This window comes from Microchirus variegatus (assembly GCF_963457635.1).
Source record: "Microchirus variegatus genome assembly, chromosome: 5".
In the NCBI taxonomy this organism is placed as follows: Eukaryota; Metazoa; Chordata; class Actinopteri; order Pleuronectiformes; family Soleidae; genus Microchirus; species Microchirus variegatus.
Window position 1 is genome coordinate 19,998,044 of NC_139806.1, and position 17,042 is coordinate 20,015,085.

At 40.7% G+C, this 17,042-nt stretch overlaps 1 protein-coding gene across 1 annotated transcript; it reads right to left on the reverse strand.

Moving 5' to 3' along the window:
- Nucleotides 1-857: 857 nt before the first annotated feature.
- Nucleotides 858-2,429, reverse strand: LOC310927791 (5-beta-cholestane-3-alpha,7-alpha-diol 12-alpha-hydroxylase-like; the record flags this gene model as incomplete). Its single annotated transcript, XM_083890184.1, has 1 exon — nucleotides 858-2,429. The coding sequence occupies one exon, from the start codon at nucleotides 2,427-2,429 to the stop codon at nucleotides 894-896; it is 1,536 nt and encodes a 511-aa protein (XP_083746310.1). The 3' UTR covers nucleotides 858-893.
- Between the last annotated feature and the right edge of the window lie 14,613 nt (nucleotides 2,430-17,042).

The window sequence follows — 17,042 nt, forward strand, 5'->3', positions numbered from 1 at the left end:
TAACATTTTGATTTAGCATTTGGATAAAGATTTAGCATTTAGATGGAGATTTAGCATTTAGATTTAGCATTTAATGTGTACCTCAAATGTGAAGAAAATTAGCTAAATGTGAGGAAAGTGAGGTAAAAATAAAAATATATCAGCCAGAAAAGTGTGACTGAATTTTTACATTCGGCACCACATACAGTTTCACGTTCGATGGGATGTATAAAGAGAAGGTGTACAGGACTCGACGTAAGCACAGTTTTATAAATCTGCTAATTTTTTTGCGTACGTACTTTTCAAATTTTGTGAGTACGCCATCTTTCAGTATGAAAGCTGCGCACACTTATACATGATTCCCTTGGACTGGGTGGCATAAGTGTCACGTTTCATGAATCACACGTGAGACTTGGCATATGGTGATATTCACATGATGACTGTCTTTAGAACTATTGTGATTTAATACAACCGTTATGCTTTTGCTCCTGATCTCTCTCTTCCACATCTACTGCCACCCTAACCCCAATCCCCACAGCTATTTCAATCATGCAGCAGTCACGTTATATGTTTGTGCTACGTAGTAAATATTCAAAATTAAGCATTAATGACCACATTTTTAAAAGTCCCTTTAATTATGAGGATACATGTAATAATTTGAAACATTCATAAACAAAGGTAAGGAACCACATTTACAAGTAGACTACATCAAACTCAAACCATCGTGATAACATCATTAAACACAAATGTATAAAACAATGCAAAAGCATTTTTGTTTTCCTAGATTTTAAGAAAAATTTTAGTTTAATACAATTCAAGACTTGATCAACAGGAATCACTGTTTCTCTTCCCTTAAAAACAGATCATTGATAGTGCATATTTTAAGTGCTAAACCTCCACCCATTGAAATTGGTTTAATATCTGAGTCTGTACCGAAACGGAACATCTCTGACAGGCTGCATGGATCCAAAGCCCCATCTTCTGTCGTCAGTTTCAGGTATCTTCTCATCAGGATTCTTCAGCTCAAACTCAAAGTAGGCCAACATGAGGAAAACAAACTGTTTCATTTCATTGGAGGCGAAGAAACGTCCAGGACACATTGAGACCCCAGCACCCCAGGGCATGTTGTAATACTTCACCTTCTTCCCCTTCTTGTAAAAATCTGTTTTCTTGCTCCCATCTGGATTGAGAAAGCGGTCATATTTGAATGAACTTGGGTCAGCGTGGACCTCTGGGTCCATATGAACTGCACTGTAAGGGAACATTGCCACTCTGTCACCTTTGCGAATGAAATATTCACGACCATCTGCCATTTTGAGAGTCATATCCTGAAGCACAGCTCTGGTGAGAAGGGGTGCAGTAGTGAGTCGGAGACTCTCATCCAGAGCACTGTCCAGGATGGATGCTTTCATCAGCATTTCATGGGTCAGGTCAACTAAAGGACCGCCATGTCGCACTTCCTGTCCTGATTCCTTCACAACCCTATCTACCTCTTCCTTTACTGCTGCCATGGCCTCTGGGTGTTTCATGAGGAAGAGAAGCAGCCAGAAGGAGGCTGGCCCTGTGTTACCCTGAGAGGCCCAAAGAAGTACAAACATGTACCTGTCAATCATTGACTCCTTCATACCGATATCATTTCTGTACTGCTGCATATCCCATGTCCAGCCACTGATGTTGTCTTTGAGCTTCATCTTCTGCACTGACAGAGCTTTCCAGAAAAGTTCCATCAACGTCTTTGCCTCCGATCTTTGCCTGGGTGTGAGCACCCCATACGCCAGGTTAGGGAAGAGTTGGTCATATTTACGAAATTCAGAGAATAAGGCCTGTGACTCAGCTCTATCCTTGTCTTTCGATTTCTCTTCACTTCCTTCTGACTCAGGTGGTGTGTTCCCAAACAGAGACAAGTAGCCGGCCCTAAAAAGAATATTGTAGCTGTACATAAAGAGTCCATCTTCTATCCAGATGCTTTTGTCTGCAGCTCCATCACTTCTGTGCAACATCAGAGTCTGTAAATTAGTCATCATAGTTTGTGTCAGTACCTTCAGGCCATCTCCCTTGAGATGCTTGTTGCTGGAGACTTGAAGAATATGGTGCTCATCCTCTTCAGCTTCATAACCAAATACTCTGCGTACAAGATGCCTTGCAAACTTGTTAAAGTCTAGTTTTTCTCTCCTCTCTTTTGCAAAAGGTCCAATCGATAGAGGATCCTGAAGAAATGTAACATAAAACCCTCCCAGCTGTACTGTGAATACATCGCCATGCTTTTGCTTCATCCTCTCGAGGAATTTCAGTGTGTTCCTGCGAAACTCCAAGACATGACCCAGCCAAGGGATGAGCCCCTTATCCAAAGGGGGCTCTCCTGGCTGCCGCCTTCGAAACACACCAAGAAGGTAAAGTCCTCCGATCAGAGAGGCAAGAATGCCAATAAGGATAGAGAGCAGGAGTCCCATGACTGATTACTCTGAGGACCACACAGTTATGTGGAGTAAAAGCTCCACATGCTGCGTTATATATAGACGTTATGCTCCTCCCTTTGTGTGGGATGAGTAACAGATTTCAGTGAAATCATTTAACTATTAAAACAAGTAAAATGGGTTGCATATGACAAAGTACATCTGTAAGAGATCATTGCTCTCCTGATTGCACAAGAGTCAGTATTTCCAACGCCTCATTTGTAGTAAAAAAGTTAAAAGTAAAATAGTTTTCACAGACAGATTCAGCCCCACAAGCACATTCTATTGAGTGTGTTTCAAATGGCATACTTTCTTGTATAATGCTGATAACACAGTACAAACAACTGAAAGTACAAACAGCTGAATACTTTCAGTGCTGAGGCAACGATTCAGCTTGTTATTGCTTGACATTCAAGACAATTTAGCTTTAGCCCATAGAGAAAACTGCGCTGGGTGATGGAATTTTTGTCAAGGCCATGTGAGAAAGGAGATTATCTTAATGATATTAAAATCATGTGACTTTTTCTGATAAGGATAGCACTCCCAGTGAAAGCCTCATTGTTTTCCTGGTTTGTGATAATGGTCAGGGACGACCAAGACAACCCTATATGGTCATTTGGTTTTTCGTTCACATACATGTAAAAATCTTGTAAAAGAATTAACAGTTGGTTGTCTTACAAAATGTGTGTTAGAAGCAACAACAAAATTAAACTGAGCTGGAATAGCTCCTAATACATGTATATACATATACATATATATATATATATATATATATATATATATATATATATATATATATATATACTATGGCATGCCGTTCAGGAAATTAATCTTTGTATATATTGAATGAAACCTTGAATATATATAATGAAACTTGAATATGTTGAATGAAACTCGAATATATTGAATGAAACCTTGAATATATTGAATGAAACTCGAATATATTGAATGAAACCTTGAATATATATAATGAAACTTGAATATATTGAATGAAACTCGAATATATTGAATGAAACCTTGAATATATTGAATGAAACTTGAATATATTGAATGAAACTCGAATATATTGAATGAAACCTTGAATATATTGAATGAAACTCGAATATATTGAATGAAACCTTGAATATATATAATGAAACTTGAATATATTGAATGAAATTCGAATATATTGAATGAAACCTTGAATATATTGAATGAAACTTGAATATATTGAATGAAACTCGAATATATTGAATGAAACCTTGAATATATTGAATGAAACCTTGAATATATATAATGAAACCTTGAATATATATAATGAAATCTTGACTGACGTCAGACTTCACGGAAGTGCCTGCGGCCATCTTGTGTATCAAGTGGATGCTGCAGCAAAAAGTGACAATGAGTCAGGCCGCTCGCAATCTCGTTGCAGCAATATTAAACAATGAGGACATCATTAAGACACTGGCGAATGCGTGTGAAAATCCTCCCGATACACCTGCTCAATATGCTGCCCGTTCTTCTGACGAAGAAGTTCGCTCCCTCTTTAACTGTGGCAGACCGACTACAACAGCTGTTTATCAGGCCAATCTCAGCATGCCTTCAACCTCACAAAAGTGCCCCAAAACAGCCCCTGTGTACAATCTCCGGTCGTAGCCCAAGACACAAGCGGTAAGAATAGCTAGGCTTATTTTAAAACTAGATGAGGGCTCTCAGTAGATTACATATAAAGATATACATCATATTCTATATCTCGGTGCAGCTATGATGAGCCCTGGTAACAGCGAATCCTTCATAAAAAAGCAGAACTATTAACAGAACATCTGCTGTGTGTATAGGTATGTACGGTCAGCTTGATTTAGGTTTCAGGTGATTTAATGAAGGTAAACACAGTGAATGGCCGTGCGTAATGGCACTGCGCTCTGACGCGGCGCTTCTCCGGGACTGGAGAAGCTGCTGCGACTACAAGGATTTTGTGAAATGAAAGAGAAGCTCTTCATATATTGTGTGGACATAATACGAATCACCCACAATCACAGACCAATGCAGGCTGAATATTTAGTTTAATATTGAACGTATTTGATGATCGGCGACACATTGTCAGCTTTGGGCACGTTACTCACACAGCGGATTGACATACAGACAGTTTTAACAGTTACACTGTATTCATGTATGTATTTTGTGGTTGATATATGCCATTAAACTGTGTTACAGTGATAAACACAGCAGTAATGTAGTAATATATTTTTTTAATTCCATAGAAATTTTCTCCGTAAGGCATAATCTCATTATGCATTTGTCTGTCTGTCAATCCGCTGTCAAACTGACAATGTGTCGCCGATCATCAAATACGTTCAATATTAAACTAAATATTCAGCCTGCATTGGTCTGTGATTGTGGGTGATTCGTATTATGTCCACACAATATATGAAGAGCTTCTCTTTCATTTCACAAAATCCTTGTAGTCGCAGCAGCTTCTCCAGTCCCGGAGAAGTGCCGCGTCAGAGCGCAGTGCCATTACGCACGGCCATTCACTGTGTTTACCTTCATTAAATCACCTGAAACCTAAATCAAGTCTTGGGCTACGGCCGGAGATTGTACACAGGGGCTGTTTTGGGGCACTTTTGTGAGGTTGAAGGCATACTGAGATTGGCCTGATAAACAGCTGTTGTAGTCGGTCTGCCACAGTTAAAGAGGGAGCGAACTTCTTCGTCAGAAGAACGGGCAGCATATTGAGCAGGTGTATCGGGGGCATTTTCACACGCATTCGCCAGTGTCTTAATGATGTCCTCATTGTTTAATATTGCTGCAACGAGATTGCGAGCGGCCTGACTCATTGTCACTTTTTGCTGCAGCATCCACTCGATACAGAAGATGGCCGCAGGCACTTCCGTGAAGTCTGACGTCAGTCAAGATTTCATTCAATATATTCAAGGTTTCATTCAATATATTCAAGGTTTCATTCAATATATTCAAGGTTTCATTCAATATATTCAAGGTTTCATTCAATATATTCAAGGTTTCATTATATATATTCAAGGTTTCATTCAATATATTCAAGTTTCATTCAATATATTCAAGTTTCATTATATATATTCAAGGTTTCATTCAATATATTCGAGTTTCATTCAATATATTCAAGTTTCATTATATATATTCAAGGTTTCATTCAATATATTCAAGGTTTCATTATATATATTCAAGGTTTCATTCAATATATACAAAGATTAATTTCCTGAACGGCATGCCATAATATACATATATATATATGTATATATATATATACATATATATATACATATATATATATATATATATATATATATATACATATATATATATATATATATATATATATATATACATATATATATATATATATATAAGGGGTAAAGGGGGGGGGGCATCTAATCACTGTCTGGGTGAATAATAGTTACTAAATACTCTAAGGGCCTGATTTACTAAGATTCCAAATAGCAAGCGCTAAATTGCTTGCGCGAGCAGAAAGACTGCGCCCGCTACTGGGTTACGTTTTGCGGGTGAACTACTAAGATTGCGGCCGCAATTGATTACAGGCGCAGAAGTGGTTAAGACCGCCCTATTTAAATGAGGATTTTGCGCCAGTCAAGAGTTGTCCACATGGAGAAAGAGCAGACTCAACGGAAGCGCAGAATTAAATTTGAAGCCACTGAACAGAAAGTTCGTTCTGCGATGAGCGGATAACTGGGATCGAGGCATATATGACATATTGTTCCCCGGGTCCATAGGATCTTTTTATATTATTATTATTATTATTATTATTATAATCCTGCGTCGGTATTTTGGACAGCTCCATCATTACCTGACGTATCAAACAAAGAAAACTGTGGACTATGGATGTTGCCGTAAAAAAAAGAAAAGAAGGTGCTGCGCTCTCCTCCTGACTGCAGCAGCCAGGGAGCGAGTTCTGCTGTTTCTATGGATCTAATGGATGTGTGACTTTCTTGTCAATAAGTAAATAAATAAATAAAGCGGATCATCACAACGGCTTTTTAGTCCCAGTCAGTCCCTGGTTTCATCTGTGTTCATTCAGTCAGGCTGAGTTTCCATTACGCGTGCCAACAGTCTTTGATCTGACGTCAGAGGCGACGGGACAATCGATATAGATGATATATCTATAGCTGATTCAGATAGTTACATTAAATAGTGATTGTTGTGATTATTTATTGCATTTAAATGTGTCTGGAACTGGAAGGGTTAGGGTTAGGGTAACCTGCCTGTGAGGTTTTGGTGACGTTCGCGCACTGTGCCACCTGCGCTTCACCGTGCACCGAGAGTAGACCAGGTTAGAGCTGGACCCGTTAAGGTAAAGCGGGGTTCCCCGTTCCTCCGGTCTTAACCGGGGAACATAGGTACGACCCCTCCTTGAACCTCAAACTGCAGACCAAGGTAAGCCCATACCAGTACAAACATAAATTTCTCCTATGATATCTATATTTAATTTATTCAGATATACAAAATAAGAAATAAATGTGCATAATCTGTGAATGCGTAGTAGAACATGCTCTGGAAAAGCGTAATTTCCTGATTTACAAATATAATATAACTATAAATAACCGCAGCCATGTGTGCGCATCGCTGTGCCAGTTAAGACCTGCCTTTCAAACGTGCTAAATATAGACGCAAAAATAAACACCGCAATCAGTTTCAGGTTTGATAAATCACTTTGTGCGTGCTAAAATAACATATTTACATTTTCTCCTCCCATCACACGCAAAATAGCGTGTAAACGCCCCATATTGCATATGCATTAAGGCAAGAACGCTAAATGTGTTGCGAGTGCTATTTTGCCCGTCTGAGGGACGCACGCCTCGTTGCGCCTTGTTAGATCAGCATCAGTTTTGTTAAAGGCATTTAACAAAAGGACCTCTCTAAGCCAGCTATTATGTGAACGTGGAAGAACATGTTTCCATTTAAACAAAATAAGACGTCTGGCCAATAGAATTGTAAAGGCCAATACCCGGTGCTTTGACGCAGGGAGTTGAGGTGTAGTAAGTGGAGGGGAGCCAAACAGAACTGTGCAGGGCTCGAGATTAAGGTCTATTTCAAGCACTATTAAACGTTAGTGTATCAAAAATTTGGCGCCAAAAGCCAGTGAGTTTCAGGCAGGACCAAAACATGTGTGTGTGGTTAGCAGGTGACTGCTTACATCTATTACAACTGTCACTGGTGCCAGGATAAATCTTTGCCAGACGGGCGTTTGTATAATGTACTCTGAAAATAACTTTACATTGTAATAAACTGTGCCTGGCACATATAGAGGATGTGTGAACTAGCTTAAGTATTTGGTCCCATTGATTATCTAAAATTGGAGCTCCCAACTCCTCCTCCCAGGCCTGTTTCAGACGAGTAGTTGGGTCCGGGTTAAGGGAGTCAATAGCATTGTAGATCACAGAAATGGAACGCTTTTGTGCAGGATCGAGGGTAAACAAAAATCTATCAGAGACCCAGGTGGGTGATTAGGGAAGTGAGGGTAGTTGGCTTTAACAAAGTGCTTGACCTGAATAAACTGGAAAAAATGAGAGTGAGGTAGTTCAAACCTGCAAGCTCTGTGAAATTAGTAAATATGTTATCTTTTAAAGGTCATTGACATGCAACAAACCTTTGTTAAGCCAGATAGTGAAAGTGGAGTCTGACAGGGAGGGTGGGAATAAATAGTTTTTAACAACCGGTGCTAAAGTTGAAGGTTCCTTCAAGCCGTAATGTTTGCGAGTTGGTAACAACAGGGTTCTGTGAGATATTATGAATCTTGAGGGGGAGTCGCGCAGTAAGGAGGGATTGTAGAGAAAACTTTGAGGACCGTAACTCTATCAGAACCCAAGAGGGGCCTGCATCTGCTCCTCTGTCAATCCAATTAATGAGTTTGTTAATGTTGCATGCCCACTTGTATTGGATAGGATTGGGTAGTGCGAGACCGCCCAGTTTTTGGGGAGTTGTAAGACAGCCTTTGTAACACGGGGGGGGGGGACTTATTCAACCACAAAAATGATGATATTGTCTGATCTAGCTGCTGAAAGAATTATCTTCTCATGACAATTGGAATGTGTTGGAACAAGTAGAGAAATTTAGGTAGAATCATCATCTTTACCAGATTAACTCTGCCAGATAGGGAGAGAGGGAGGGAAGACCAGCGAGCCAGGTCAAGCTTGCACTTATCAATGAGAGGGTGAGCATTTTTGTTGAAAATGTCATTCAAAGAAGCAGTGACGAATATGCCTAGATAACGAAACCCCTCTGTAACGACTCTAAATGGAAAGGAGGACGGTGGCATGTTCTAAGACAGGGGATTGATAGGAAGAAGTTCACTTTTATTCAATTTCAATTTGTAACCAGAATATATATGCCGAATTGGGTTAGAATGTCTGTAATAACAGGGATAGACGACGCGGGGTTTGACACATATAATAACAAATCGTCTGCATACAGGGACAGCTTATGGGTGACATCATTCCTAGTGATGCCCTCGACTTTCCCCTCCTCCCGAAGCCAGATGGCCAGTGGTTCGATGGACAGAGCAAACAGGACGGGGGAGAGGGGGCATCCCTGTCCGGTACCCCTATGAAGGGCGAAAGGGGGCGACCTCACTCCATTTGTAAGGATATGGGCAGCTGGAGAGTCATAAAGCAGTCTAATCCATGCAATAAAGTCAGAGCTAAAGCCAAATTTAGACAGGACATAGTACAAATACTCCCACTCAACCCTGTCGAACGCTTTCTCTGCGTCTAAAGAAATTACCACCTCAGGTGTGATAGAGTTGGGAGAGCCAATGATGTTGAGAAGTCTCCTAGTGTTAGAAGAACAATTCCTTTCAGTCATGAACCCAGTCTGGTCTGTGGAAATTAGGGCAGGTAGGGCCAACTGATATTTTTTATTCCAGTTTGTTTCCTCTCAGTTCCTATATTACTTCATAGTTCATAGCCTTCATAGTTCTGTGTCGTGGTGACGGTTACACGCTGCAATTTCCCGCCCGATCAGTAGGGGTCGCTGCGCAAGGTTGTTGTGCTTCTGGCTACAGTGAGCAATGGCGTCCGAGAGATTATATTGTACGTTCTTGGAAATGCATCTTTATTATATATTATCTTCATCTGTACTGTCTTTGCTGCTGTGACAATATACATTTCCGCAAAATCAGCAGGAACATTTGAGCTGAGTCATGTTTGGGCTGTTTATTTCTTCTTACTGGGAGATATTTGTTATATATTTGTTACACAGTTGGAGAATTGTGTCTTTGAAATGAGTCAGCATAAATGTGTTCTTAACAGCTTCATAGTTCATAAATGGTCCAAAATGACTGTATCGAACTGATATTGGTATCAATACAAATTTGAGTTTGTGATACTGGTATGGTATCAGACGCAATCCCTAGTATTAACACTCAATTCACTCTGCTGTTACGAGCTCAGGTTCATACTTTCTCCTCCAATGACTCTGTCCGTCTCTCTGTGCTTATGGATGTGTGCGTGTGGGATTGTTGTCTGTTGTACATGCTTGTTTTAATGATAAGTGTATGAGTGTTTTTTTTTCTACTGAAAAATATATTTGTAAATTGTCCCCACATGAAAAAAAAAAACACCTCTGGATTTTCCCCTTAGTGGTTTTTTCCACAGCTAAGTAATCAGATAAATTGTACAAACCAAAGTCCTACAGTTTTTGCCTCTGCACTCTTCCAAGTAGTAACTTATTTCTACTTGAACCAGAAATGTATAACTCGTGAGACAGAAGTCCAAGAATAAACATTTGAGAGCATACTGGCAGCCCATCATCACTACAATTAAATTTTTTTTTAAACTTTAATTTTTATTGAGAAGTTTACCTCTACAAAGGTGCATCAACACACGTAAATACAGAAACAAATATAAAATACATGGAAGTGACTTTCAAATCAATCAGGCATTTTCTTTTACTCAATCAGTGTTTTTGTTTTGTCGCTGTTCAGTCATATATATAGTCCATCTCTTCCATTTCTCCTTGAACTGAGCTTCCTGTAGCCTTGAGCGGTGTCATTTTTTCCATTGTGTATATTTCCTCTACCAGGTGAGTCCATTGGTCTTGTGTAGGAACATCTTCCCTTCCCCATTTCTTCGTGATAGCTTTCTTAGCTGCTGTTAGTAATATTTTTTACCAAGTATCTGTCCTTTGTTCTTATATTTTCTTCACATAGGTTACACAAATACAGTACTGTACAAGACATTGGAATCTTATATCCAAGTATTTTTAACAATGCATCGTGTATCATTTTCCAAAACCGTCTGATTTTCTTACATTTCCAGAAAATATGTGAATGGTCCACATTCATTACGCCACAGTCCCTGCAGCAAGGTTTATTTTTGTTCAGCTGTTTACTCTTGATTTTGGGTGTGATAAAAAAAAACCTATTCGATTTTTCCAGGAGAACTCCCTCCAGATCCGCGAACTAGTGGATGTGTGGTGTATTTTCCACATGTTTAGCCACTCTTCATCAGTGATTTTTAGTACAATTAGATTTATTTATTTATTTGATGGCAGCTCCACGACAGTGAATGAGTGTTTAGGTGAATGCTGGGAGTTGGGTGTGCAGGACATTGCAGTATGAGAGCCCAAGTTTCTTTTGTCTGACCTGAGCTGCTATGTAGCTCTCAGTTTAGTGGTTTACAAGTTTGTACAGATACTTAAAAAAAGAACAACAAACTATTACATTACTACAATTACAGCACTGTGCTCCATAGCTTTCCACATCTGCTTCACATAAATCATCACAATTGTCCCGTTTGCTCTCCATTGGAGCATGTCCGTTGACATACAGCACCACCTACTGGTTCGTACATTGGAAAACAAATGCACCAATAGCACCAATTGCGCTTTCAGTTGTCGTCACCTTTAAACTTTCAGTCTGTTTATATTAAGGCAAGGTTTTATGAAACTACTGTAAATAAAAAGCTAATGTCGTGTAATTTATCGAATAATGTGTATATCAGGATTAAAGACAAGGGAGTTGAACATTAGATCATAGAATAACAGTGTGTACTTTCATATGAACTACATGATTAAATCACAACGTTCATACAGAATATGACAGCAAACACATTTTAATTCCTTTACTAAACATAAATACAATTTTTTTATTACTTGCCCAATTTAAGCAGAAATTATTATTTTATTCATAGATATTTTGCTTATAATAGTGATGTGCTAAATACAGATGTTCTTTTTGGGAAAAAGCACGCCACAGAAATGTGCTGTTGCTATGAGTCCTTGTGACAGGTGGCCATAAAACATCCATGTGTGAGGCCCCAGATATCACAGAGATGAATGTACAAATTAAGATAACTCCCCTCCAGCCACTTACGGTTTAGATATACTTACACAAAAGGGGCGTGTATAGCCAAGAAAAATCCAAATAAAAGCAACTTTGAAAATATGATACTTTTAATTTAAGCAGCAAAAACAACCACATAAAACCTTAAGTATGAGTTTGAGACACTTAAACACACCAAGAAGGTAAAGTCCTCCGATCAGAGAGGCAAGAATGCCAATAAGGATAGAGAACAGGAGTCCCATGACTGATTACTCTGAGGACCACACAGTTATGTGGAGTAAAGCTCCACATCCTACATTATATATAGACGTTACGCTCCTCCCTTTGTGTGGGATGAGTAACAGATTTCAGTGAAATCATTTAACTATTAAAACAAGTAAACAGGGTTGCATATGACAAATGCAAATGCAAGAGATCATTGCTATCCTGAATGCACAAGAGTCAGTATTTCCAACGCCTCATTTGTAGTAAAAATAAAGTTGTTTTCAGAGACAGATTCAGCCACACAAGCACATAGTTCTTGTAAAACTAAAGACTTCTGTTGGTGAAGCAACGATTCAGCTTTTTATAGCCAGACATTTAGCTTTTTATGGTACTCTGCATGGAAACCGATTCACATGGATGGTTAGAGATGCAGGGCGTCAAGTGCGCCGGGCACACTTTGCAGCTCTGCATTAATGCTGCGCTCAAACAAGAGCCAATTTGTCACACCATGGCTGCAGCACATCATTTTGATCTGGTTTGCTTTATAAATATTGTTTTCTCAAAGTGGATTTGCATCTTGTTTAAGTTTAAGAGTAAACGTTTTATGTTATAGTAGTAGTAGTCCATTTGTGTCTCAGCTGTGAAGCTGAGCTCCTGTGTTCAGTCTCGCTCTGTGCGAGGACATGGACAGAGCCAAATAATCTAAATATTCCTCAACAGTTCTTGTGCTGATATCAGTAGTTGACAGTATATTTTCGGAAATGATGGGCTATGATTGCGCAGATGCACCTTAAGCAAAACGCTGTCATAGCCGTCCAGTACCACAGGAAGTAGATGACCCCAAAATGTAAATTGTCGCGGAGACGTCTTCAGCGACTCACTCCAGGTAATCATCGGTGTTACGACCTCCAAACAATTAAATAAATAAATCAGTGGCTCAAATTGGACACCTCAACATAAAAGAAGGACACCAGAAAATGGAACATTTTAACACGTTTTATTTACAACCTTTTCCCACAGGGAAATAAACATATTTTACGAAAACTCAAGTATAATATAAATACCTTACCAAATAAAGAAATTCCAAAAGGACCTGGAGATGCCAGCCAAACTCAGCAAAATGGAGGGGGGCACAGGCCACCCCCTATAGGGACGTCGAAGCTGGTTCCTCCTCCCTCCCTGACAAAACCAAATTATGAACTAAAGCTAAGCGAAAAGTAAGACAACCGGCCATCTCCAAGCCAAAAGAAAATAACAACTAAATCAAAGATTACCAAAAGAAAAAGTATTTAACAAATCAACTGTGGGACTAAGGTGTTGCTGGGTCTGAGACTCGTGAGCAACTGGTAGCTTATATAACATGCTGGTAATTGGGTGGCAACGATTCTGGATCTGCTGCAGGTGTGTCAGCCTGAGTGAGCCAGCCTGATGAGGAAAGAAAGGATATGCAGGTTTAGGCACAGCACAGCGATTAAAGGACTGTCTGAGTGAGTGAGTGAGTGATGTCATGGCCACACGCAACACCCCCACCCTATGATGGCGAATACCGGGAGTGCAACGTGAGGTCATTCACTCATCAGAAAAGCGTGACAATGTGTCGGCCAGGACATTATCCTTGCCACGGACATGGCTGACCTCCACATTGAAATACTGAAAAAATATTGACTACCTCATTAACCTTCGGTTTGTGTTCCGAATCTGGTTCAGAAAAACAAGAGGGTTATGATCAGTTTATATCAGCGTCGGTTCATTAGAAGAGCCTACATAAACCTCAAAATGCTTCAGTGCCCAAATAAGTGCAAGCGCTTCTTTTTCAACTGTGGAATACACACGTTGATGCTGATTGAATTTTTTTGAGTAATACGAGACCGTACGCTCAATCCCATCATCCCCATCTTGAAGTAGGACCGCACCTGCCCCCGCGTCACTTGCATCCACAGCGAGTTTGAATGGCCGATCAAACGCAGGCGCAGCAAGAACTGGAGCATTAGTTAATATGGCTTTTATACCATCAAACGAATGCTGACAGCTCGGAGACCATTTGTAACATACTTTAGGGCTCAACAGGTCGGTTAATGGGGCTGCTATGGTAGAAAAGTTCTTACAGGAACTTCTATAGTATCCTGCCATTCCTAAATACCGCATTAGACCACGATCAGTGACAGGAGGAAACGAGAGGATTGCTTCTACTTTAGAATGGACAGGTTTAACTTGACCCTGACCCACAATTTTTTCCGAGGTATGTCACTGTAGCCTGCCCAAACTCACACTTGGCAAGATTCAGAGTGAGATTGGCCTCACTCAATCTGCCAAACACTGGGCCTGATTTACTAAAGCTTTGCGCGTGCAAAAACGTGTGCAAACTGGATTGCACACGCAGATTAGCGTTGATGCTGATCTACTAACAGGGCGCAACGAGGAGCGCATCCCTCAGACGGGCAAAATAGCACCCGCAACCCATTTAGCGTTCTTGCCTTAATGCATATGCAATATGGGGCGTTTACACGCTATTTTGCGTGTGATGGGAGGAGAAAATGTAAATATGTTATTTTAGCACGCGCAAAGTGATTTATCAAACCTGAAACTGATTGCGGTGTTTATTTTTGCGTCTATATTTAGCACGTTTGAAAGGCAGGTCTTAACTGGCACAGCGGTGCGCGGCGCGGACATGGCTGCGGTTATTTACAGTTATATATATTTGTAAATCAGAAAATTACGCTTTTCCAGAGCATGTTCAACTACGCGTTCACAGATGACGCACATTCATTTCTTATATGGTATATCTGAATAAATTAAACATAGATATCCAGAGGAGAAATGCGTGTTTGTACTGGTATGGGCTTACCTTGGTCTGCAGTTTGTGGTTCAAGGAGGGCTCGTACCTCGCTTTACCTTAACGGGTCCAGCTCTAACCTGGTCTACACGGCGAAGCGCAGGTGGCACAGTGCGCACACGTCACCAAAACCTCACAGGCAGGTTACCCTAACCCTAACCCTAACCCTTCCAGTTCCAGGCACATTTAAATGCAATAAATAATCACAACAATCACTATTTAATGTAACTATCTGAATCAGCTATAGATATATCATCTATATCGATTGTCCCATCGCCTCTGACGTCAGATCAAAGGCTGTTGGCACGCGTAATGGAAACTCAGCCTGACTGAATTAACACAGATGAAACCAGGGACGGACTGGGACTAAAAAGCCGTTGTGATGATCCGCTTTATTTATTTATTTACTTATTGACAAGAAAGTCACTCATCCATTAGATCCATAGAAACAGCAGAGCGCTCCCTGGCAGCTGTCAGTGAGCTGCAGGTGAGTCAGGAGGAGAGCGCGGCACCTTCTTTTTTTTTTTTACGGCAACATCCATAGTCCATAGGCGCAGGATTATAATAATAATAATAATAATATAAAAAGGTCCTATGGACCTGGGGAACAATATGTCATATATGCCTCGATCCCAGTTATCTGCTCATCGCAGAACGTCACTTTCTGTTCAGTGGCTTCAAATTTAATTCTGCGCTTCCGTTGAGTCTGCTCTTTCTCCATGTGGACCACCCTTGACTCGCGCAAAATCCTCATTTAAATAGGGCGGTCTTAACCACTTCTGCGCCTGTAGTCAATTGCGGCCGCAATCTTAGTAGTTCACCCGCAAAACGTAACCCAGTAGCGGGCGCAGTCTTTCTGCTCGCGCAAGCATTTTAGCGCTCTCTATTTGGGATCTTAGTAAATCAGGCCCACTGTACGAAGCTGTTGAATGTGTTCCTCCCATGTTTTGGAATAAACAACAATGTCATCCAAATAAGCCTCGCAGCCTGATAAACCAGACAGAACCATGTTGACTAAATGCTGGAACGTCGCTAGAGCGTTTCGGACTCCAAATGGCATTACGGTGTATTCTAGGAAAGCGTCAGGAGTCACAAAGGCAGATAAAGCTTGAGCCCTAGGTGTTAACGGCACCTGCCAATAACCTTTTAGTAGGTCGAGTTTAGTGACATAATTGACACAGCCAACATTATCAGTACAATCATCTATCCTAGGCAAAGGATAACAGTCACAGGTTTTGTGACCCTGTTCACTTTGCGATAGTCGGTGCAAAACCGATCTGAGCCAAAAGACAGGGTGAACTCCAAGCACTTGTGCTGGGCACAGCTATGCTGTTTTTCAACATGTAGTTCACCTGTTTTTGGAGACAAAGCAAAGACTTTTTTCAGGATAAACGCGATAGGCGTGTTGTTTTTATTGGCGCAGAATTATCAGCACATCTCTCTGAAAAGAGAGTTAAATTAGAGCCAATTAAACCAATCACATCCTCGCGCTGAGACTGAACCAAATGAATTACATCACTGGATATACCTACAATATCATCTTGGTCATCCTGAAATTCAGGAGAAGGAACTCTGGCATTGCTAGACAGCGCCAGAGTTACCTTGTCACCATCAGCAATTCCTACACTGGCCAGCCCTGGTGCAACATTGACCTCTGGACCATCAGAAGGGGTGAAAACAGACTCAGACTCCCTTTCAAAATAAGGCTTCAACATATTAACATGACACAGCCTACCACACCGTCGACATTCAGGGGTGTCAATGATGTAGTCTCGATCGCCCTCCTTCGATCGAGACTACTTGGTGACTTGGTAAGGGCCGCTATAACACGCCTGCAGAGAAGAGCCAGGAATAGGCAATAAAACCAGCACTTTATCGCCGGGACTAAAACTCCTGGTTTTTGCATCCTTGTCAAACCATCTCTTCATTTTGCCCTATGCAACGGTCATGTTTTGCTTTGCCAATTCGCAAGCACGTTGAAGTTTGAAACAAAACTTTGACACAGTCGAGCAGATTTTGTGGTTTGCTTTCACCCAACCACTTCTCCTGCAAGAGTCTAAGGGGCCCTTTCACAGTGTGTGCAAACACCAGCTCTGCGGGACTAAAGCCGAGGGATTCTTGTACCACCTCGCGAGTGGCAAAGAGAAGGAGATGGACACCCTCGTCCCAGTCCCTGTCAAACTCAAGGCAGTAAGTGTGCAACATGGACTTTAATGTCCCATGGAAACGCTCAATGGCTCCCTGACTCTCTGGGTGATAA